This window comes from Mytilus galloprovincialis, chromosome 9, assembly GCF_965363235.1.
Source record: "Mytilus galloprovincialis chromosome 9, xbMytGall1.hap1.1, whole genome shotgun sequence".
Taxonomy (NCBI): domain Eukaryota; kingdom Metazoa; phylum Mollusca; class Bivalvia; order Mytilida; family Mytilidae; genus Mytilus; species Mytilus galloprovincialis.
Genome location: NC_134846.1, coordinates 20344789 through 20370216, shown reverse-complemented (window position 1 = coordinate 20370216; position 25428 = coordinate 20344789). Strand labels below are relative to the sequence as shown.

The 25428-nt window shown below is 33.1% G+C and overlaps 1 protein-coding gene across 1 annotated transcript; it reads right to left on the bottom strand.

Moving 5' to 3' along the window:
- Positions 1-2565: 2565 nt before the first annotated feature.
- On the bottom strand, positions 2566-19170 carry LOC143044590 (uncharacterized). Its single transcript, XM_076216653.1, has 4 exons — positions 17957-19170; positions 17472-17780; positions 13764-14060; positions 2566-2761 (listed from the first exon to the last, which is right to left on the bottom strand). Exons 1-4 carry the CDS (start codon positions 18042-18044, stop codon positions 2610-2612), a joined length of 846 nt encoding a protein of 281 aa, XP_076072768.1. The 5' UTR covers positions 18045-19170; the 3' UTR covers positions 2566-2609.
- Positions 19171-25428: the final 6258 nt, after the last annotated feature.

Below are 25428 nucleotides of genomic sequence, written 5' to 3'. Positions count from 1 at the left end.
TCTGAGTAGGAGCTGCAAGCTCTTGAATACCGAATAAGTTGGGAAATGTATATTCCATATGCAGGTGAAGTTGGTATGTTGCTACTAAGGTGGGGGAAATTGATAATTTCAAAATCAAAATCGTCTCGTTTGTCATAGATTCTGGTACTAAGATGACTGTGTATGTCAAATTCGAGGTATAAGTCTAAAAATGAGGCGGATGAAGCCGTGTCTGTTGTCTCTTTAATTTCTAGTTCTGGTGGATATATTAATGGAACCCAATCAGAAAAGTTTGGATTGTTAATGGAAAGAACATCATCAATATATCTGAAAGTGAAATTAAATAACCTGGCTTCTTTGATCTTCTTGTTTTTGACAAGTGTCTGAAGGAACTCCGATGCATATGAAAACAAGAAGAGGTCAGCAAGGAGAGGCGCGCAGTTCGTTCCCATAGGAATGCCGACAGTTTGTTGAAAAAGTCTACCTCCAAACTCAACAAATATGTTGTCGATAAGAAACTCCAGCATACTGACCACTTGTTCTTTTGTGTAGCAGGTTTTACCTTTTTGTTTGTCACTATTAACGAAATATGCCTTATGAAATCCCAAAGTAATAAATTTATAGCGTATGCTACCATTTTTATGTTGAAAGGCATTGTGAATTATTTCTTTTAGGCGATTTTTCAATTTCACATGGGGAATGGTGGTATACAGGGTTGAAAAATCAAAAGTTTTGATAGAACTAATTTCAGAAATAGACCGAGATTTAAAATTGTCTAGAAGTTCTTTAGAATTTTTAAGAATCCACATATGGTTAATACCACTACGCGAGTAAACAGTTTCACAGTATTTCTGAAGACCCTCTTTCACTGCGGATAAAATTTTAGTCAATCTAATGGACAATTCTTTAGTGGAACATGAAGATGAGCCAGCAATATACCGTTGTTTGTACGGAATTTTATGAAGCTTTGGTATCCAATACAAACAAGGTAAGTCCTCCGATTTGGTGTTCAATGTAATGTTTATGGAAGCCATGAAGGACTTATGATTTGCTAAAATCTCATCCTTGTCAAATGATATGTCTTTGTATGTGGGATTACCTGAGTGCTCCTTTATACCCAATTCTTTTACAAGACATTCGTAGTAATACGATTTACATACAAAGACAATATTATTTGAAGCTTTGTCCGCAGGAACAACAACATACGTATCATGAAGAGATGATAGACATTTCATGGCCTCTTTGTCTCTGAAAATGGACTTTGGTCGATCGTTAACACAGTTTTTCAACTTGTGAATGCGACGTTTTATCAGAGACCTGATAGTTTTAACCCATTCTGACAAAGTGTCCAGTTCAACTTCTTCTCGTTTAGCCCATGCTCTGGCGTAGTCCTCAATGGAATCCATAATTATTTTGAAGTTATGGTTCCAATTGATGTGTTGGGGTTCTCTAAACTTAGGACCATGAGAAATCACCTTTCGGAGATTTTCATGTTGAATTATGTTTAGATCTCCAGTTATAACATGACCAGAGGGGCTGTAATTATAAGGCGAGTGGGAACAGTCACATGTCGGAGGGCTTTTTAAGTATTGTTCTAAGTCAAGGTCCTGCAATGCTTGTTTATAGTTAAATATTTTAGGTGCAATGGTTTTGGTGTAACTGTAGGATACAATAGGAACAGATTGATTTTGAAAATAAATAGGAATTTTAGATGTTACCTCGTTGTGATGTAGAACGTTGCCGAGATTGATTGCATCAATTCCTCTATTGGCAAAATCAACAGGAAGGAATTTCCTCTTTTCCTCATGTAAAGGTTCCGATCTTACTGGTTTGAAAAGTCGGAAAAGAGCTACATCACAAATAATACTGACTAGTCTGTATATTGCAGAAAATGTATTGGTACCTCCTTTGTCAAGTGCATAATCTCTCAAACGTTTTAGAAAATTAACTGGCAGTGAAAAGAGAATAGTTCTTATGTAATGTAACCCTAGTGGATGATGAAGATGTGAAAGAAGGTCATCAAAGCTCCCAGAGAGTGATCTAGATTTGGAAGACTTTTTAACATTAGGCCGATGGTAATGTTTTTGCCCATGAATACGTTGTTGTCGTAAGGTAGTATTAAATAAACTCATTACATTAATATCACTGCAGGCAGGACTTGACAAATTTCCTACTCCTTTAATATTGTCATTGCAACCATATGGCATTGCAGTCCCTAACTCCCTTATCCAGAAATTTTCTCTATCTTTGCGGAAAGGAGTACTTAGTACAGGGCTATTTGTGTGGTGATAAATTTTCTCAATGATGCGTACTTTCATAGATAAAGAAGGATCATGGTCCGGTTGATTAAAATGGTTATAAAGAACTCTAAATTGAGGATCTTTATTATCAGACCGGTGTTGATTCATTCTTTTACGCAAAGTTTGACGAGTTTCACCAACATAAAGTAGTCCACACAAAGTACATTCGATTCCGTACACGACATTGTCCGTGGAACAGTCCAGAGGCTCGAAAGATTTAGTATAATAAGTTTTAGATGTTAAATTACTAGTGAAATCAGGAGTAAACGTTTCAGGTAGCAGATTTTGAAGTGTGTACATGCGTCGTCCGTTTTCCACTTCCACTACATCTTAAGCAGAGAAAGTCCTGACAGGCAGGCTATCTGTTCCTTGAGGAGGTCGATGATCAAGCTCATACGATAGGCACTCGTCTTGAGCATCAATGAACCATTCAATGGTTATTGAACAATCAGTGCATTCAACTATGTCAAATTTTCTAGGAGCTGTAAATTGAAAAATGCAAAGTCATCAATCTTCTTGTGTATCTTTTAGTTATTCAGAGAAAGAGGAGAATGATCTAAGTAGAATAATGCTAAACAATTAAGCGAAAAATATAGACAATGTCGTTATCAATGATACTTACAAGCAAACAATCACACGTTATTCTAAAGGATCATCAGTTCCTACATGTATTGTGAAACTCAAAAGCTTCAAATCGTATAAAAAACGATATATTGGTAAATGTATCAGGTTTATTCTTAAATATTACGCAAAGTTGTATTCAGTGATATTACAATAAGAAACATGAGGTTGAACTTCTGACACCGTCAAATTGGATAGTATAGCGGTTATCTTGAGATAAGTATCATAGATACATTATTTGCATTTGTTTGAATAATTTTCTTTTTTATTATTCGTCGCTATAGTACAAATGCACTACTCTATGGTAATAGGAAATGGAGGATGTGTCAGAGCAGTCAAGACTAAATTCAAAAGTCAAGACTGAGTCGAGATAAGTCGAGACAGGTCGAGAATTTGTCGAGAATATTTTCAGACTATGCCAAGATTATCAAGTACTCAATCAGACTTATTAAGTCTAGTCGAGGTCAAAGTCGAGTACAGGTAATTACTGTCGAGATTATGTCGAGTCTGGTCAAGTGAAATCAGTGTACAGTGTAGGACAAGCTAAAAAATCGTACAAATATTGATAACACACCTGATATCAGATTGGTAAATTTAGCATGTCTTATTGTAAAATATTATTAAAAATTGTAGTCGGTGATATCACGGTAAAAAAGGGCTAAATTCTGGTACCATCAAATGTGGTTTTATAGCGGTATTCTTGGGGTTAATAACATTGATAGTAATACTAGTTTTAATGCCTGGCTTTTCGTAAATGTGTAGCTACATTTTTTGCACTTTACAATTGCATTATTTAACATCTAAGTCTAAAAAAAAATTATTTAGTTACATAACACTCTCTTTACAAGAATTAACTATATGATGTTGTTCTCAAAATGCAAAGACATTAAATTCAATCAAACACACTAAAACTATTTAAAGTTCTGTAAAGACCATACATACATAGATTTAACATCACGATTTATAATAGTTGTCCTTCAGAAAACAAGTTTAATGGTTTCTTATTAACCATTGTTTTTATATGAAAGAGAGACCGCTTCACAAACGGCGTGTGAATTTAAGCTGCATTGGTAAGTAGATCGACCCATTTGTTAGCTAGCATCTTGGTCTCCAAACACGGCATTAAATCAAGGTGTATTTGAACGGTTTTTCATAATAGTACAAAGTAAAAACACAAAAATACTGAACTCCGAGGAAAATTCAAAAAGGAAAATCAAAAATCAAAAGGCAAAATCAAAAGTCCAAGCACATCAAACGAATGGATAACAACTGTCATATTCCTGACTTGGTACAGGCATTTTCTAATGTAGAAAATGGTGGATTGAACCTGTTTTTATAGCTAGCTAAACCTCTCACTTGTATGACAGTCGCATCAAATTCCATTACATTGTCAACGATGCATGAACAAAACAAACATACTCAAAGAGTAAAAATGTCAAAAATAGGGGTACAACAGTCAATATTGTGTTATCATCTTAATATCACTACATAAACAACAAATGTAACAAAGTAGCACAAAAAGGCATACATCAAATTCAACATTCTCATTTTGCTTTTCCTATACGGCTGAATTTATCTATGTAAAGTCTACCCATAAATGAAAGAAGGTTTTCATTACTGGTGTAAAATTGCGCGTTTGAAATTCGCACAGGTAGACATAAAAATAATTTTGTCGTATGACGGCATACATAAATGCAGACTCACGTAAAGTAGATATAACAAAAAACAGACTTACAGTAAAAATAATAAATAAAATAATGGTGTGGTTCAAAGTATGACGGGATACATAAGTACAGTTTCACGTCAAATACGGCTGAATTTATCTATGTAAAGTCTACCCATAAATGAAAGAAGGTTTTCATTACTGGTGTAAAATTGCGCGTTTGAAATTCGCACAGGTAGACATAAAAATAATTTTGTCGTATGACGGCATACATAAATGCAGACTCACGTAAAGTAGATATAACAAAAACCAGATTTAACAGTAAAAGTAATAATAATAAATAAAACAATGGTGTGGTTCAAAGTATGACGGGATACATAAGTACAGTTTCACGTCAAATGTATATCATAAAAAAACAGACTAAACAGAAAAAGTAGTCTTATTGAATAAAATAGTTTTGTCATTCATAGTATGTCAAGATCCTTAAGTAAAAGTAATATCAATAAATGAAATAATTTTGCCGTTCAAAGTATGTGGTTTTACATAACCACAGAGTCACTTCAAATGAATATCTAAAAAGGACATATAAAAGAATACTATAATACGTAATTAAGATGATAACAAACGTCAGTACGCAAAATCTATACTTCAAGACCATCTTGTATTATTTGTGAAGTTGATACGGAATATTTATCAACAAGTTCTGGGTATCTTCCGATGAACTTTTTTTAGAAAAAGGACGAGACGTTCTTTGACATATCCCTGGTTCATCAATTTTCTTCTCAGACACTGGTGACGTTTTACAAAGTCTGAATAGGAGCTGCAAGCTCTTGAATACCTAATAAGTTGGGAAATGTATATTCCATATGCAGGTGAAGTTGGTATATTACTACTAAGGTGGGGGAAATTGATAATTTCAAAATTAAAATCGTCTCGTTTGTAATAGATTCTGGTACTGAGATGACTGTGTATGTCAAATTCGAGGTATAAGTCTAAAAATGAGGCAGAGGAAGCCGTGTCTGTGGTCTCTTTAATTTCTAGTTCTGGTGAGTATATTAATGGAATCCAATCAGAAAAGTTCGGATTGTTAATGGAAAGAACACCATCAATATATCTGAAAGTGAAATTCAATAACCTGGCTTCTTTGATCTTCTTGTTTTTGACAAGTGTCTGAAGGAACTCCGATTCATATGAAAATAAGAAGAGGTCGGCAAGGAGAGGCGCACAGTTCGTTCCCATAGGAATGCCGACAATTTGTTGAAAAAGTCTACCTCCAAATTCAACAAATATGTTGTCAATAAGAAACTCCAGCATACTGATCACTTGTTCCTCTGTGTAGTATGTTTTACCCTTTTGTTCCTTATTAACAAAATATGCCTTGTGGTATCCCAAAGTGATAAATTTATAGCGTATGCTACCATTTTTATGATGAAAAGCATTGTGAATTATTTCTTTTAGACGGGTTTTCAATTTCACATGGGGAATGGTTGTATACAAGGTTGAAACATCAAAAGTTTTAATAGAACTAATTTCAGAAAAAGACCGAGATTTAAAATTATCCAGAAGTTCTTTAGAGTTTTTCAGAATCCACATATGGTTAATACCACTACGTGAGTAAACAGTTTCACAGTATATCTGAAGACCCTCTTTAACTGCGGACAGAATTTTAGTCAATCTAATGGACAATTCTTTAGTAGAACAAGCAGATGAGCCGGCAATGTACCGTTGTTTGTACGGAATTTTGTGAAGTTTAGGTATCCAATACAAACAAGGTAAGTCCTCCGATTTGTTGTTCAATGCAATGTTCATGGAAGCCATGAAGGACTTATGATTCGCCAAAATCTCATCCTTGTCAAATGATATGTTTTTGTATGTGGGATTACCTGAGTGTTCATTTATTCCTAATTCTTTTATAAGACACTCGTAGTAATACGATTTACATACAAAGACAATATTATTTGAAGCTTTGTCCGCAGGCACAACAACATACTTATCTTGAAGAGATGATAGACATTTCACAGCCTCTTTGTCACTGAAAATGGACTTAGGTCGATCATTCACACAGTTTTTCAACTTATGAATGCGACGTTTTATCAGAGACCTGATTGTTTTGACCCATTCTGACAAAGTGTCCAGTTGAACTTCTTCTCGCTTAGACCATACTCTGGCGTAGTTCTCAATGGAATCCATAATTATTTTGAAGTTATGGTTCCAATTGATGTGTTGGGGTTCACTAAACTTAGGACCACGAGAAATCACCTTTCGGAGATTTTCATGTTGACTTATGTTTAGATCCCCAGTAATAACATGGCCAGAGGGGCTGTAATTGTAAGGCGAGTTGGAACAGTCACATGTCAGAGGTTTATTTAGGTATTGTTCTAAATCAAGGTCCTGTAATGCTTGTTTATAGTTAAATATTTTGGGTGCAATGGTTTTGGTGTAACTGTAGGATACAATAGGAACAGACTGATTTTGAAAATAAATAGGAATTTTAGATGTTACCTCCTTGTGATGTAGAACGTTGCTGATGTTGATTGCATCAATTCCTCTATTGTTAAAGTGAACAGGAAGGAATTTCCTCTTTTCCTCATGTAAAGGTTCCGATCTTACTGGTTTAAAGAGACGGAAAAGAGCTACATCACAAATTATACTGACAAGTCTGTATATTGGAGAAAATGTATTAGTACCTCCTTTGTCAAGTGCATAATCTCTCAAACATTTTAGAAAATTAACCGGCAGTGAAAAAAGAATAGTTCTAATGTAATGTAACCCTAACGGATGATGCAGATGAGAAAGAAGGTCATCAAAGCTTCCAGAGGCCGATCTCGATTTGGAAGACTTTTTTACATTAAGCCGATGGTAACGTTTTTGTCCATGACTACGTTGGTTTCGTAAGGTAGTATTAAATAAACTCATTACATTAACATCACTGCAGGCTGGACTTGACAAATTTCCTACTCCTTTGACATTATCATTGCAACCATATGGCATTGCAGTACCTAGTTCCCTTATCCAGAAATTTTCTCTATCTTTTCGGAAAGGAGTACTAAGTACTGGACTATTTGTGTGGTGATAAATTTTCTCGATGATGCGTACTTTCATAGATAACGAAGGATCATGGTCCGGTTGATTAAAGTGGTTATAAAGAACCCTGAATTGCGGATCTTTATTATCAGACCGGTGTTGATTCATCCTTTTACGTAAAGTTTGTCGAGTTTCACCAACATAAAGTAGTCCACACAAAGTACATTCGATTCCATACACTACATTGTCCGTGGAACAGTCCAGAGGTTCGAAAGATTTAGTATAATACGTTTTTCCTGTTAAGTTACTGGTGAAATCAGGAGTCGTGATTAACATATCACATGTCTTACATGTGCTCCTTTTTCCTTTTTTGTGTTTACAAGAAGAAATGATAGGTGTTGATTCACTTGTAGCAGGTGTATTCAAACAGTCGAAAATATTAACGGAACATGGCTTTAATTTATGAAAAGTATCTGAATTTTTAAAGTAGTAATTACCTTCTGGCTGAACGTACGTCAAATCAGGGGTATCCCGGAGGATATTCCGTGGAACACACAAATCAAATGCTACAGTGTTCCGTGTGCGTTTATTCTAATTTTGACTTGATATGATTTGAACGTTATCCAAAAAGGTATTTAGTAGACCATGGAATTATTATATGGACAAGAACTGCAACAATCCGACTTCAAAAGTTCTAAAGTGTGATGCCGCAAAATCGTTCAGTATCTGTTCATTTATTTGACATATCGATGATTAAGATTGTTTTTCATGAGAGGGCCGCTGGATAAACATGCATATATATACATTTAAGTGTCTCAGAATGTAACTTTAACAGACTAATGGGTTGTTATATTTGATATATTATTCACACAATATTTCGCTAAACAAATTAGCTTAATCAGGGCGCGTGCAGCCATTCAAGTAAAAGTTTGAGGCTGTAAAGATATTTTTGCAGTTCAATGTTTAATGTGTAGAAAAATATTTTTGCCGCTTATTGTACATATCAAATCTAAATTCTAAATTCAGCCAACCTAACCTCATCATCAAAGGCACTATTCAATGCAAAGACAAAACTGAAAGTGTGAACACCAGAAATCCAAGTAGCACTAAAAACAGCGAGGGGAAAATATAAAGTATGTAAAAATCACAGAAAACCCAACAACAAAAATATTAAAATGCTTATTCAAAAGAAGCAATCTAAAAAGGACCCCAGACGTTCAGTACGAATTGAACTAGCTAAACAAAAAAGCAAGGAGAAGGAAACTATCCTTGAAACAAGGACAAAAGATGCGAAAATGTTTCATAAACTGTTCCGAAACAACAGGAAAAAGGTAAATGATGCAATCATGTAACTAGAAGTGAATGGGAAAAAATATGTTGAGAGCGATAATATTATCAACGGATTTCAAGAATAGTTTAGCAGTTTGGCAACATTCAATGAGAAAACACGTATAGACAGTCAGTATTATAATTTAGTTGAAGAGGATATTCTATAAATAAACAATTTTGTACAACGAAATAACATCAAAAACGTAACATCTTAAGAAATATCAATAGCTGTTCGTTCTATAAACAAAGGAAAATCAGCAGACTACCATGGCTCACCAATAGAGCATATCATCTACGCAGGATCTGATACAGAGAAACTTCTCGTTCCGCTCGTACAATGCATATTCAAACATGGGAGCATATTAGAAATACACAAGATGGGCCTTTTCACACCAGTTTTAAAAGCAAAGGAACAAGGCAGCAAGCTATCAACTACAGAGGGATTATTGTGCTGCAAGTCACATACTTCGGAGGGTATTCTTGGCAGGGATTGATGATGTACATTGGGGGCTGATTAAAGACCTACACGAACACGTCAAAAGTGTAGTCAAATGGGAAGGAAATAACCAAGGAATCAGACAAAGAGGTATACTCAGCACTAACCTGTATAAACTATACATCAATCAACTTCTCAATATGTACGAAACAACTGGAGCTGGCTATAAAATAGGAAATATCACCGTTAATAGTACAGCATGTGCAGACGATATCGCACTAATTAGTCAAGATTCTGACCAAGCACAAACACTCATTAATATGGCTTATGACTATGCATATATGGAAGCTACGAACTACAACCAACAAAACGTGTAATCTTGAACATCTCCCACAACCAGCGAAAACAGGAAATAAACAACCAGACCTTTAATATGGGACCAAATGATATGCCACCAATTGAGAATGCCACACATCTAGGAATCATTAGAACAACATCACTCAAGGGTAACATGATAGCAAATGATGAAGAAAACATAAAAAGCCAGACGAAGTACTTATAGTCTGCTTGGTGAAGGATTCCATGGCAACAACGGTCTTGACGTAGAGACAATGGTGCACCTGTAAACACATTACATCTCTCCAGTACTTCTATATGGATTTGAGCTTATAATTCCAACAACAAGCTCACTAACGATTCTTGAAAACTTCCAGAAGAAACTTCTAAAGCAAATACTTTCTTTTACAACATGTTTAGCAGACATAACTGTTAACATCCTAACGGGATTACTACCCATTGAGGCACAGTTGCACATCCGAGCATTAGGCCTATTAAACAACATTTTCAACCAGCCGGACGACAGTGTGGAAAATCACTTGCAAAACGCCACCTACTTGTAAACAATGATGAAATTTTAGCTGGTTCATTGCTATTAAGTATATGCCACGAAAGTATGACCTGTGGGAGGCAAGCTTGTGTTTGAACAACCCAATTAAAAAGACCGTATGGACCTGAACTATCAAGAAGACAATATACAATCACTGGAATAGGTCAAGATAATTTTATTAACAGTCGTCACATATGTGGATTTAGAAATAAACATGAGGTTACGAAAGCTCTTACAAAGTATATGTTGGCTGAAGGTAAAATGTCCCCCTTTTTTCCCCTCATAACATTCGTATTCACCGTGATTCATGAACACATAAAAGTATACAAATACAAAAACAAAATAGCATTGCTTTACATCTTTAATGTGTCCATTTCAAGTCAAAAACTAACAAACATGTTCCTCATTTCTTTTCCTGCACTTCTGGCACTTCCAGACCGTAATGGAGAACAATCTAATCTAAAGCATGTCAGAGTTTAAATGTCGCCGCGAAAGGACTTGTGTATCATTTATATATAAAGATGGCATTGGTGCACACCGAAATTCAAAGTTTAGATGCTATAAGGGATGATCAAAACTAATTCTAGGTATAAAAGAGGGACGATAAAAATTTTAAATAATTTCAAATTCGAATGTTGGTTTTTTTATGAATAAAAAGCCAATTGACCGTGGAACATCATTAACCTACCTGCGTGTAACAATGTAAACATGCTTAAAAATAAGCCGATATAAGTTGACCAAATAGCAGATCTATCTCTATCTGAATAGGAATGTTTTTTTTCAAAATCCGGATGCTGTCATTAAATAACAAAATTTCAGGTTAAACGACCATTTAATTGAAAAGGTAAATCTTAATCTTTCTCTATCTAGGATCAGTGTCTGTTTGGTCGTATACTCTGAATAATGACGTTTACAATTCTTATGAACACAACGCAGTTTACACTTAAAATATGTTTTAGGTAGCAGATTTTGAAGTTTGTACATGCGTCCTCCATCTTTCCCTTTTAAAATATTTTCAGAAAAACTCCAAGGAAAATTCAAAACGGAAAGTCCCTTTACAATTGGTGAAATAAAAAGTTCAAACACGTCAAACGAGTGGAAAAAAACTGTCATATTCCTGATTTGGTACAGGCATTTCCTTATGAAGAAACTGGTGGTTGAGATATGGTTTAAAAGCTAGCTGAACTTCTCACTTGTATGACAGTCACATAACATTCCATTATATTGACAACCACGTGTGAACAAAATAAACAGACATAATAGGTAAAAATGGCAAAACGAGGGGTACAGCAGTCAACCTTGTGTTATAATCTCAATCACTATAACAACAAAAAACAAATATGTCAACACTTAAATAAATGACATATAGACAAAACACATACGCAAAAATGAAACACAAGAATACAAAAAATGACAACAGCACAACAATACAGTGGCGGGATGTACAACTACCGAGCAACGCATAAAGGATCACCATAAATTGACCACACAATAAATGTTTATAATTTACAAAGACAAAAAACAACACTATAACACGTCATGAAGATGATAAACAACGCCAGTAACTAGAATCTAAATCAAGACCTTCATGCATTGTTTGTTAAGTTGATTCGGAATATTTATCAACAAGGTCTTGGTATCTTCTGATGAACCTTTTTAGAAAAAGGACGAGACGTTCTTTGACATAACCCTAGTTCTTTAACTCTCTGCTCAGACACTGGTGACAGATGAGAATGTTCCGACAGACCATTAATTTTTTTCTTGAGGTCCACCAGCAGTGACATTGACCCAGTGGTGTAAATAGTTAACAAAGGTACCAGGATTATAATTTAGTACGCCAGACGCGCGTTTTGTCTACATAATACAATTAACCATTCATAAAAAGAAACCAATTTATATTGGAAGGTTTACCTATAAAATTAGAATCACTATCAAATAAACTTTTATATAAGTCTCTGATGAATAAAAAAATTGAACCAGCTATTGGACCAAAAATATGGCTGCGTATATTTAATATACAATGGTATAGATGATGTGTTATATCAAAACAATGTAAATATTTTTTTATTCAGATATTTAAAAGAAAATAAACTTAAAATTTTTAGATTGAATTTCCTACAACATATTCTACCTACAAAGAAACTTGTATGCAGGTGAAAAATTGTAAACAATAGTTCTTGTAATTTTTTTACACTAGAAGAGGATTATCATTGATCACTTCGTTATACTGTGTCCGTATTTTTTGGAATAAAATAAATGAAGTTTTAAAGAATAGTAAAATAACGTTCAAGATAAAACAAACTAAGACACTTGGTATTTGGATATAAAATTTCTGACGAAGAATATTTTGACTTTAACTACTTTTTAACAATTGTTGGTTTTTCAATTAACAAAGCCTATTACATATCTGATCAAAAGACAAAAAATGTCAATGTTTTCTCAATTTTTCTCAATGAGTTCAATAGAAAAGTATGTTTGAAAATTGAAAGTAATTTTTTAGCAACTATTAGAAAACATATGAATAGTCATACTAAGTGATATTATTTAATATATCCTATATTTGATATACAAATGTAATATGTATTTTACAACTATTCACTACCCTGAGTGATTAGTGGATTGTAACAGGGAACATCAGGAGGAGCTTGGACTCCTGAAGGATATTGTAACAAGCCAATATTTGAAATAAATATTCAATTTTGAAATAAAAATAAACCATTGAATAGACATTGAACAATCAGTGCATTCAACCATGGTAAAGTATAAATAGACAAATTAAAAATCTCTTCAAACTACCTAGAAATCTAGAAAGTATAATCTCAAATGGTTAATTCCATATAATTAGTCGAACAATGCAGTCAACGTCATGTTAAATGAAAAATGATGATAGAACAAGCACACATTTTTTAAGAACCACCGATTCGAAGATTTATATTGAGACAAGCTTTAACATGTTTAAATCTTACAAAAAGTGATATACCAGATTTGTAAATGTATTTTGCCTCATTCTCAAACGAATAAAAAGTTGTATTCGGTGATATCAAATGGAAAAAAGGGCGAACTTTTGGTACCGCAAAATGTGATATTTTAGCTGTATTCTTCGGGTTTATAACCATAGTAGTTGTACTAGTTTCAATGTTTGACTCCATATTAACATTTTTGTACTTTACAATATCATTACTTTACATGAACGCCTAGAAGTTAAATTATGAAGATACAGAAAACTTTCTTGGACATAATTTACGACATAATGATTCCGTTATCAAGCAGTTATTGTAGTGGGATTAACAACAACAAACAACAACAAAAACAACATTGTTCGATGCTTTATCTATGGGGGTTAAATATAACACATTTGAGAGCATAGAACTTCCAAGTACTTACAACAGTAAATAGGACAATGTAAAATCGTAAAGCAAATTAAATTAAAAATTACTAAAAAAAATCCGGATGTTGTCGTGATATAAAATTGTTTCAGGTTGAACAACCATTTAATTCAAAAGGAATATCCAAATATTTACCTACCTTGTATCAGTGTCTGTTTTGTCAAAGACTCCGAATAATGGCTTTTGACATGGTTACAAACAAAACGCAGTTTACATTCATAATATGTTTCAGGTACTAGATTTTGAAGTTGATACATGCGTTGTCCATCATCCCCTTTCAATACATCTTCAGAATAGAATGTTCTAACAGACCAGTCATTTGTTCCTTGAGGACGATGATCAAGTTCATACGATATGCACTCGTCTGGAACATCACTTAACCATTCAATGGTTATTGAACAATCAGTGCATTCAACTATGTCAAATTTTCTAGGAGCTGTAAATAGATACATAAAAGTGTCATCAAACTACCTAGAAATGTTGAGAGAGTGGAAGTATTATATTGACAATATCTCAAACCATCCGACTTCAAACGTTTAAAGTTCGATGCCGCAAAATCATTCAGTATCTGTTAATTAATTCGACATGTCATATCGATGCATGGGTTCAATAAAGATCTGAGGAACCTCGTTTTTTATCATATTTACGGAATGAACCGTAAGAACAATATGTATACTCAATTGTTCTAAAAATAACAAAAACGACCTTATCACTAAATCGTAAATATGACATTTTCTACTAGTTTCGCTGCGTCAAAAGCGACGAAAAAAGGACGACAAGAAAACCTCCCGACTGTGTTCACAAAACATCTGATGATATAATATACTCGCATATCATGAACATTTCAGTTAAGTTACACTAATGTTTTTATCCCATTAGGATGTTCGCTACACTTTTTCAAAATAACAAGCTTTTTAAAAGACTGTTATAAATTCATAGTATATGAATGAAGGAACTAAAAAAGCATAAAAATGAAGGGTCCGTGTGCTTGTTTTTGATATATAAGCCATTGGAAGTTTGGCGGGACATGACTCTCTATATTTTTCATACTTTTAACATTTGCACTTTTTTATTTCAAAAACAATGAAAAAACATCATGGATCTTATAAGGTTTTCAAATATGGCTTTGTAAACTATATGTCATAACATTATGAAAAATAGGGGTTAGCGGACAAAATTCTAAATGGCACTACATGAATAAAACCAGAGGATTTCGAATATTTGGCAAAAAATCAAAAACAAAATGAGCGAACATCCTCAATATTGTTTTTCATAAGAGGGCCACTGGATATACATGCATAAATACAGTCTTATACCACATCTTCTTTTTTATATTTGCTTGATAATCATCAATTTTAATAAAGGGAAAACAAATAAGATGTCATCTGCAATTATTATTGAGGGTTACTGCTAACTTTGACAGACGTTTTTATTAATTGTTTACTGAATGTCAAGTGCAAACATATTTTTACATGCTATTATAACATAATTTGTTAGTTGGTTCAAACCCGATTTCGGGAGGGAGAGGGCGTAGACGGCTTGGTCTTAAAAAGATATCACATTAATGCATAATGATACAGCGCATAGCGAAACAAGACGAAAACAATCGTCAAAAGCTTTCTACGTCTTTGCTTTAAAGGTCTAGACATGTAAGTATTATTTAGTAAAACATTTTTCTACAATGTGAAGATAGAGAAAAAACATTTCTATGTGTGTAACGCTTAATAAAATTAAACAACGTTTAAATTAAAATGTGAGTCCTTTATCGCCATCCTTTACGCTTAGTTGGCATTACATTATTTTCTGCAAGGATTTTTCTTCAGGTACATGTTATTTTTATTATCGGAGATTTACCGATTTAAAGTTCCAATGATTAATACATATTAAACGAAACAGAACAAAATATTATCTTTCTTCCTACTTCAACTATTTTTGTGTGTTATTCTGTTAAATATTGATCGATTTATTTTAGATCTTTTCGAGTTTGGCTATCGTTCTTGAAGGAAACAGGTATCGCATGTAGTAATCTACAAATGACCATAGACGTTTCCGTTTTTATTTACCCCGTACTTGAAAAAATTGGTTCACAGATATGGCGTGATCGTAAGTTTACAACGAATTCCGCTCATACTGGCATCCCAGACGCTCCCTTAGGAATTTTATGCGACTGTCATACAAGTGAGAGGTTAAGCTAGCTATAAAACCGGGTTTTATCCACCATTTTCTACGTAAGAAAATGCCTGTACCAAGTCAGGAATAGGAGAGTTGTTATCCATTCGTTTGGTATGTTTGAGCTTTTTATTTTGCCATTTGCTTAGGGACTTTCCGTTTAGAATTTTCCTCGGAGTTCGGTATTTTAGTTTTTTTTTTCAACTTTTTAGGATTAAATGTCCATAAAATGTGAAAAATTAAATGACGTTTGTTTTCATTCGATGCTACTTCTTCGGGATTCTATGTTATTAGGCTATTGACACATTGACTATATGTTGAATATTCAAATAAGTTACCAAACAGTTAGTGTAGTGGGATTTACAACAACAAGAACCCCAAAAAAAAACGATGGTGTTCGGTGCTTTATCTATGGGGACAATCTTTGAGAGCATGGAAACCAAAAATACTTAAAAACAGTAACAGGCTGATACCCAGTTGAAATTAAACAAAAGAGTAACAGCGGGATATTCAGTTAAAATTAAACGAAATAAGTAGAACTCTTTATTAGAGAAGGTAAAAAAGGCCACGATGATGTATTTGAATTGTTTATATCTGTTTCTATCGGCTAGAATTGTTTAATGAGGGTGCAAAATTTATGGTTTTATGCATCTTATTTACGTGATTTTACTCAAATAATAGTATGGACCTTCGAAGTATTTGTTAACTCTGGGTGTGGATTACATTATTTGAGTCAATACTCTTTGATGCTGCAAAATAAAATAGCATCTGTAGGGTTATGCTATTACATATCACATCGGAGTTCAAGCGAGACTTTGTTACGTCCATTATGGACTTTTAACTATTAAATCAAGTTAAAATGTTAACCAAATTCTGAATTACTTAACGTATTTTTATAATTTTGTTATACATACTTCCAATTCATTTTACTTGTTTCTTCATAAGTCTTTGACAGTTAAAAAGAAAACCAAAACAATTATCACCAATATATATAAAAATGAAATATATAATACTCCCTACGGTTAAACAATATTTTGCAAAAAATAATTACATGAAAAATTGCATTCCGAGAATAAACTCGAACCCCATATAATATGTATTTACCGTTATGATTTTCGTATCCAACTACCTAATGGTGACGGCTATTAGCAAGCTGGTATAACAAACAGTAAAATTAAAATATTTACACATAATTGCCTTAATCTTAGGTATATTGAATGTCTAATATTTATGATAAAATATACTCTTGGACCAATCGCATAATCAACTTGTAAATTATATTTAACTGTTGTTAACCTGTCTGATTCCTAAATCAAAATGTGAACGGTGTGGATATAATCCTTTCCAACCATTAAATAACAAAATAGACCAGATATCAGATATGAAATTATCTCTATGTGAATCTCTTGACATATTGTTAAAATGTAGTCAGTCTTTTTACCAGAAATGGGTTAAGTTAGAGAATTCATTAGTACTGCATTCCATTACTTCTTATAAATTATCTAGTACTGTCATAATGGGCCAAATTAATATAGTATGAGGGCAATTAATTAAGTTATTTTCAACTTGTCTATTTTTGAGATTGCCATCTCAAAGAGAAAACAATATCCTGGTCTAACTGGTACTTTAAAGTATTTCCAATTTTCTTATTAAGAATATCCAAAATATAAAAAAATACCTGATCTGTCTGGTACATTTAAGTTAACATATAATTCTGCATGTTCTGTTGTATCGATTTCCGCTTCTGATAGCATCGTTGACATAAGTTTGTTAATTTCGGAACGAAGCTGATGAACATTACATAGGACCTGTTTTGCTATTTCTGCATACATGTTAAGGTCATCAATTGAAATAGCTTTAATTCTGATATTCATGTCTGGTGTTCCGGTTAATCTGAATTCATCTATAGCGTCAAAAACCTTTGTTTTATTCCACGAAGTCGGAATGTCAAGTTGCATGAAAACCGGTATAAGGATTCTCTTGTTGTCTGAAACATCAGAGTAAAAACTTATCAATAGTTTTCTATATATCGTGTTGATCTACAAAGATCACAATACATTGACATAATCTAGTAGGATATTTGATATTCATAGTGTACCACTTAATTCGAAATAATACATAATTTAGAATATTGAAATAAAATCTTCTTCGTTGAATGCATACCTTCCGTTACTAGTTCAGTATCTTCAAATATTTCCACATTCTCCCCTTTATCAAATATGTTAACCATTACATTTATCTTGTCAACCATACTATCAATAATTTCTGTAAAAATAAGAAGGTACTTGCGATATTCAATAATAACGCGGTTGGTGTTTTGGTATTTTAGCGTTCAAAATTTTCAAACAATACAGCAATGACAAATGAATAAATGATAATTCATGTCAACTTAAGAGGCTTCCTACTGGTCTGGTGATATCCTCGGAGACTAAACGTTCAACAGCAGTGGCATCATCACAGTGGTTGTAAAAATGACAATTCATCATGTAGATACCCGGCTTATAACTGTGCACGATATACGCGTGTATTATCTACATATTCATCGGTGACACTCGAATCAAAACAGTTTAAAGGCAAATCTAAAAAAACAAGCTTTTGATTCTTGACAAAACAAGGTTTTAATTGGGTTTTGTGTCCATTGCAAAATAAGCAATATAACGTTGGGTGTTAATACTCGATCATTTTTAGGTTTTAAGAAGAGAAAAGAAAGAGTCACTTGTTCATGTTTTGCTGAAATTCTAGTTGGACAAAATTGTATATTAATACGATTATTTGGGACTTCATGTTGGTTTATATACTTTGTTTCTATATGAGTTGTAACCCCCCTTTTTTGTGGTAAAAGCAGTACACAACGGAATCAATGAATTGTATATGTCATACTAATACTCATAACACTTGAGTGATTTTAAACCATATAAAAAATACAGACATTCTTTTCTATACAAATTGTAGAACTCAATCTGATAAAAGTCATAAATATTTAACCAAAGATACATTGAAATTGAACTATTGATATGTTCGTGAACTACAATAAGAGTGAGTACAAGTGTTTCGAAAGGGTAAAGGTCTGCTGCTATGAGTTCGGCCATGTGAATCCACACACAGACAACATGTCACATTCAAGAATAAGAAACAGATCAGACAACTAGTAGAACATCTAAGATTAAATACTTAACAAAAAACAAAACAAACAGGAAAGCAAGAAATAAACGACATCCACTGAATTGCATACGTCTTACTTGAGACAAGCACATTCAGAAGGTGATGGGATTCATCATGACTGACTGATTCGCGACTGCTTATTCCTTGTCATGACTTGAGATACTGTGAAAGTACTTTGATTCGTGGGTTTCAATTTTCGTGGTTTGAGCAATATTTACATGTTCGTGGGTTTTTAAAGTCTTGGACTTCTTTAAAAAAAAATGAAAAATTGAAGCCAAAGAAACGAAAGACACAAATTGTCTAGATTGAAGAAACTTGCAAAGTAAACATTGACCCGGTAAACTGGTTAATCGTAGTGACAACACTAATTAACCCAAGATAAAGTGATCAACAGATTCGAGACCTTCAAAGGTGTTATTTAGGCCATAAATATGTCACCTAAAGAAAACAGTAACATAAACAAATGCTATAAACGTATCTTGAATTGTGAAATGATTCTTATCAAAATTAATCCCAGCATGAAATTATTATTTCCATTATGTACGAGAATTTTGAGGATTTAAAATGAACACTTTATCATACAAGCATATCCATACCGGAAATCTGACTTTCATCGATCAAAAATATTTTTATGAGAATTAACAGATCAAAAGTTGTACAGTTAAGGTTATTCTAAAAAGATTAAATGGGTATCATCCTTCATGCAGATGTAGTTCATAGTGCGTTTGCCCTGTTACTACTAGTTTAGTATTTTCAGATTTGGCATTATTCAATATATTCTCTAGATCATATCAGTAGTCAAACCTATATGGGGATCTTTCCATGTCGTGATTTGGACAATGGTTGTTTTATTTCGTTGGACACTTAAATTGGACACGAAAACCACGAAAATGGGTACCCAAAGAATAAAAGTACTTTCACAGTTGTGCAGTAAAACTACAACTTAGAACTGTACGAATCAGGTAAAAAGGCTTGATCATCTGCCTAAAACTATCATGTGCCACATCACGGGTGTCACATGTGAAGCAGAATATCATTACCCTTACGGAGTAAGTAAGACCAACCTTGTTTTTTTTTTATATAGTTCGTATTCAGTCTAGTTATCCATAGTAGTTCTGTAGACCGTTATTTGCCTTTTTATCATGTCATGGTGTTGTATGGGTCTCTTTAACCTATACTTTTAAAAAAAACTACAAACCGCACATAGTATTGATCTACTAGAAGTTACTATAATCTAGTTCAAAGACAATTACAAATTATAAATCAAGTCAACCTATCATCCAGTACGATTCAAATGATTTTTGTATAAATACTTGATAAACAGCCCGATTGAAAAATCTAGTTGTTTGAATAAATGTTTAGTTATACATATTAAGTTATGTTTTAATCTATTGAGAACAAAATCGTTTTGAATACCAATAAATATCTAAACAATACTTAAGGTTTATCTAAAGTGTTTGAAAAATATGGCAATGTTTACACCCAAAAAAGTACTATGAGTACAGACAAACTGGTGCATCTTGGAAAATTGTAAGGCTTGCCTGAACCTCGGTATATAAAAGTTATACGAAGTCTATGTTTCAGGAAATTAATGACTTACCTGGATTTTGACGTGCATTGTATTTTCAGTCTGCAGGATATAGCAAAATAAGCCAACACACGAGTTTCATTTGATATGGTCCACTAAGTTACACAGTTAAAATCACCTATTGTTTACAGGTGTCTATTGTCCATATATTGTTCAATTAAATCAATACTACTCACAACATCGTTTATATGAGGGCAGCTTCGCAAACGTTTTCCCAACTTAGTTTATTTTTGCACCTTCTGCAGGAATGACAAAAATGAATAGCAAAATCGAGAAAAGTGTATAATTTTCTGAACCATATGCATTTAAAAATTAATTATCTAGGTCCAGCCATGCCTCAAAACTTTCGCAAATGCACATGTTTTGCTGTACTTAGAGTAAAATTGATGGTGTAAATACGGATATTTTAGCCAAAAGGTTATGATGAATCTTAAATATATTACCACCGTGTTAAATTAACAGCTATAAGTATAAGTTTATCCAAAGTATAAGAGAGTTTAATTTGAATTGTATCTCAGTTTACGGACTATTTTAACGTCATATTTCTTTCATCCTATTTTGTATGACTTTCCTGTATTAATTGTTGGTAGTTTCTCGTTCTGAATATGCATGAAATCATTACAACTACTTTAAACCAATAAGCCGCGGGTGTAGCGAAAGGGATGAGAAATATACACACCGTTAGAATGGATCAAATTAACAACATTGGAAACCTTTTACTAAACAGTCATGAAAACTAATGGTAGAAGTCTTGTAATTTTTTCCATATTTTCTTTACAATAGAAGTGTAGTTTCTTTACTCTGTTATGTGTTATGTTTATGTTTAGCGCCGTATGGAGACAGTAGAGTGCCTTCCCGTGCTTCAGGTTAATGTTCTTATAATATACTAGATTATGGAGTGTGTGTCCGACCTCTCCGAGTGCGGGGGTTTATCGCTGCATTGAAGACCCATTGGTGGCATTCGGTTGTTGTCTGCTCTATGGTCGGGTTGTTGTCTCTTTGACGTATTCCCCATTTGCATTCTAAATTTTATGTTTATATGACTATGAATATACTATTATTATGTATTCAATTTAGGATTTGATAATATTAAATGAGGTTTAGATTTTACTATGATGTTCTTGAATATGCATGTAGTAAGTTACAGAAATTATCCGCAAGATAAAAAAAAACAGAAACAGTAACAGAACCGCGATAAGAACACTGCAAACCACAAAAAGCAATATGAGCCCACAAATTGCTACACATGAAACTAACAAGTGAGTAACACAAACCCTAAACGAACTATAATGGGCTCCAGATAATCAATAGTCAGTCAATCTGAAAGAATTTATTCATATCCGAAAATTTAGGAAAATAAAAGAGATGCTTTATGTTTTTTTTCCATATAATATTCACATTTAAGAACATAAAGTGTTTTGAATATTTCACATTAAATGGACATTCCATTCACAATAGCTTTTTTTAAAATCCTGAGGTAAAAGCACATTATAATATTTGTGTTATAAAATAGAGCATATTTACGTATTCTTCTCATAGTTTGATGGCAATCTTTTTCCAACGATCTACTAAACAGCTGAGGCATGGTATGTTGTAAAGCAGCTGCTTTCTCTTCAATGACTTGATTTTGTGCTCTCTTGATAACATATACACGATATGAATATATGCAAATATAAATACACAAAATATAACTGCAACAAGAGGAATTAAGATCAAGACATCTAGTCGATATCCTTTCATGCCTTTGTTGGACTGATAAATAATAAGTTTATGTGTTATTGTTGTACAGGTTGGGGACAACTCGACGAATATGGAACTATTCCCGTAGAGAGTAACTCTCACTTATTTGAGTCATCTTTTGATATTGCCATAAACTATTTTTTAGCTTGAGTCTCTAAACTTAAAAGTGAAAAAAAATATAAAAAAGAAACATCCAATTCCATATTTTTTATTTTTTTTTTTTATTTTGGGTTTTAAAAAATTTAGCAGCCTGAAAAATTTTCTTTCCGGTTGCTATTTCGGCTATACTGCTTTTCACTGCAATGAAGCTTTACAAATATGATATAACAAATCTTACCTCGAATTCAGCACATTTATTTCTCCAGTAATCTCGACAAACGATTTCATACTTTAACATGTAATCGCCAATTATTGTTAGTTTTTTTGCTTGCATAATATTTTTCTCTGTTTCTTCAGCACATGCACGGCTTATTACTTTAGCTATTCCCATAATGGATCCTTCAAGTGTTGTCCATTTTCTGCTAAATTCATAATCCCTTAATTCTTGTATATCTGACAGATGGAATATTTCGTTCCGGACGTTTTTAATTTGTTCTATCCAATTAAATATCCCTAACGCGTGTTTTCCACATTTCTGAATTATGAAGTTTGCTAGTGTGATATCAACCACTCTGACATCTATGTGTGCTTTTGCAGAATATTCACAAATGCAAATTTGAGTCAATTTGCCTCTGGCATATCTTTTGTGATCACGAATCAGGTTCCCTTTGTCTGATTTATACAGTATCAGTAACTGCTTCCTTGTTATCAATTTCTCTTTGTTGATGCTTGCTATTTTGCATTCGCAACATTGAGATGTTTCGTATATATGCACCAACTTGTGTTTCTCCTTATTCAGAAATGTTTCAAAACTATCGGATCCGAGTATCTTTTCTTTGATATACTTAGAGATAACAAGGTATGCGACATCAACAATGAGGGCCACTAATTTAAAGTAGTTGTTTCTATGTTGTTGTGTCATATCTATATCTAAAGAAAAATATTGATTTTCATCAAGTAGTTCTTATATTAGAATAGAAACCATACCAAGAAAGTTAAACATAAATTTTAGTTAACGATTTATCATTATCTAATGTGAGATAAGGAACTGTATGATTGGGCAAAGGTTCTCCAACATAATTACGTTACCGATACGAATCTGTTGACCGATACGATATCTGTACGTCTCAACACACAAGCGACTTTTTAGCGGCGGCAATATTTTGTTATATACCAGAATAGTCGTCTAATAAGATAATTCATCGCTTGTGACATTTTCACTTATTTTGAATTCGCATGACAAGTGATGCAGGCAAGGCAAGAGACGATTACCATGTATACAAACCCTGTTTTGCTTGTTTTTCAGTTCGTTCGATTCCATTGATTTTTATGAATTAATCAACTCTCAACATAAGTACACAAAAACAGATAACTAAATGTCCCTTTACGGAATATTTGATATCAGCAATGCTATCATTGAGCTTCAGAGAACGTACTTTCTTTGTTTATCATGAAGAGTAAAGATAGAATCTTTACATGTGTATACGGTTAACAATATGTGGGAGGTGTCGGGTGGGTATGAAGTTTTAATGCCATAAATTCTTTTAAAAATGTTGTGACGATCGAAATGTACTTTCACGTTTTTTGTATAGCATATCGAGTTTACAAATTTAGCAATCATACGGAATTTATTTTACCGTCATGTACTTAAAATCATTCGAAAAATGGTTGAAATACTCACGGGGTCAGACATTAACGGATTTATCAAGATATATAACTGCAGATAATCCACATAGAAGTATAAGATGAAGATAAGGCTTCTTTTTAGGGATTGGAATCCATAAAGAGATACACCAAATAAAAGTCCTTAACTCTGACCTAAAGCAACCAATGTACCATACATGTACATAAAACTGTCAACTACAACTCATTTGCTACTGTCAAATGTATTTGATAAATGACCTAGAAGGATTGTCAATAAACGCTGTATAGGTATCGAAGGTTGTCCAGGTATGACGAACATAACCGTTTTAAAAATACACATTTAAAACACCACTATTTACCATAGTATAAATAAACTCTTTTTCTTGTAACAAAAGAAGCGATAAAGTCGGTTTGAAAATTGTTTCGATCGTTATGTATACGTGTTGTATTTGTTGAAGTAGGTATTCGTCTTCAATGCAGTGCGAAAACATTTTGTGTTCCGTCTGTTCAATATTGACAAAACTATAACGATCCTCAAATTCTTTAAAATGATTAAACGAAAACAAGTTTGAAGACACAATTATGAATTTACAAAAATGACAAAGTTCTTTGATCATGTTGATAGAATCGTAGTGTATTTAATTGTTTGAAACGTTTACAACATTGTTTTTCAAATATAAATATATCATATTTGTACTGTAATGCCATATCATAATTGTTTATTGTATTCTAAATTGTATATAATCTTTATATATCATTAATATTGATGCATTGTTTATTTTTAATGTAATTATTATTGTATTAAGAGAGCCTTATTGAAAATTGGTGTAATCGAAATGAGTTACTCTCTCTAAATAAAGATATTATTATTATTATGTCTTTCCACTTTTCTGTGGAAAGAACTATTGTATTTGTTCTGATTATTAGGTATTTTCACTTTTCTGTGGAAAGACGTATTGTATTTCTTCTGATTATTAGGTCTTTCCAATTTTCTGTGGAAATACCTATTGTATTTCTTCTGATAACAAGGTCTTTCCACTTTTTTGTGGAAAGACCTATTGTATTTGTTCTGATTATTAGGTCTTTCCACTATTCTGTGGAAAGACCTATTGTATTTGTTCTGATTATTATTTTTTTTTTCTTCCGCCAAATTTTGTTCTTGCGATAAATGTTTGTTTCGCAATATGTCGCTTAGATATTTCTCATATTGTATCGAATAGTTTATGCGCTTTTAAATTTCACCCTGCTAAGCCAACCATTTTCTTTGTAAGAGTTATCTCCCTATTCACTGTTTATCATCAGAGTGCATCCCCTTCGTAACAAAAACAGATATCGACAAGATTCTTTTTACAAATTGTCAGGAACTTTTGGCTAATTTGGATCGAAGCGATTCGATGACATT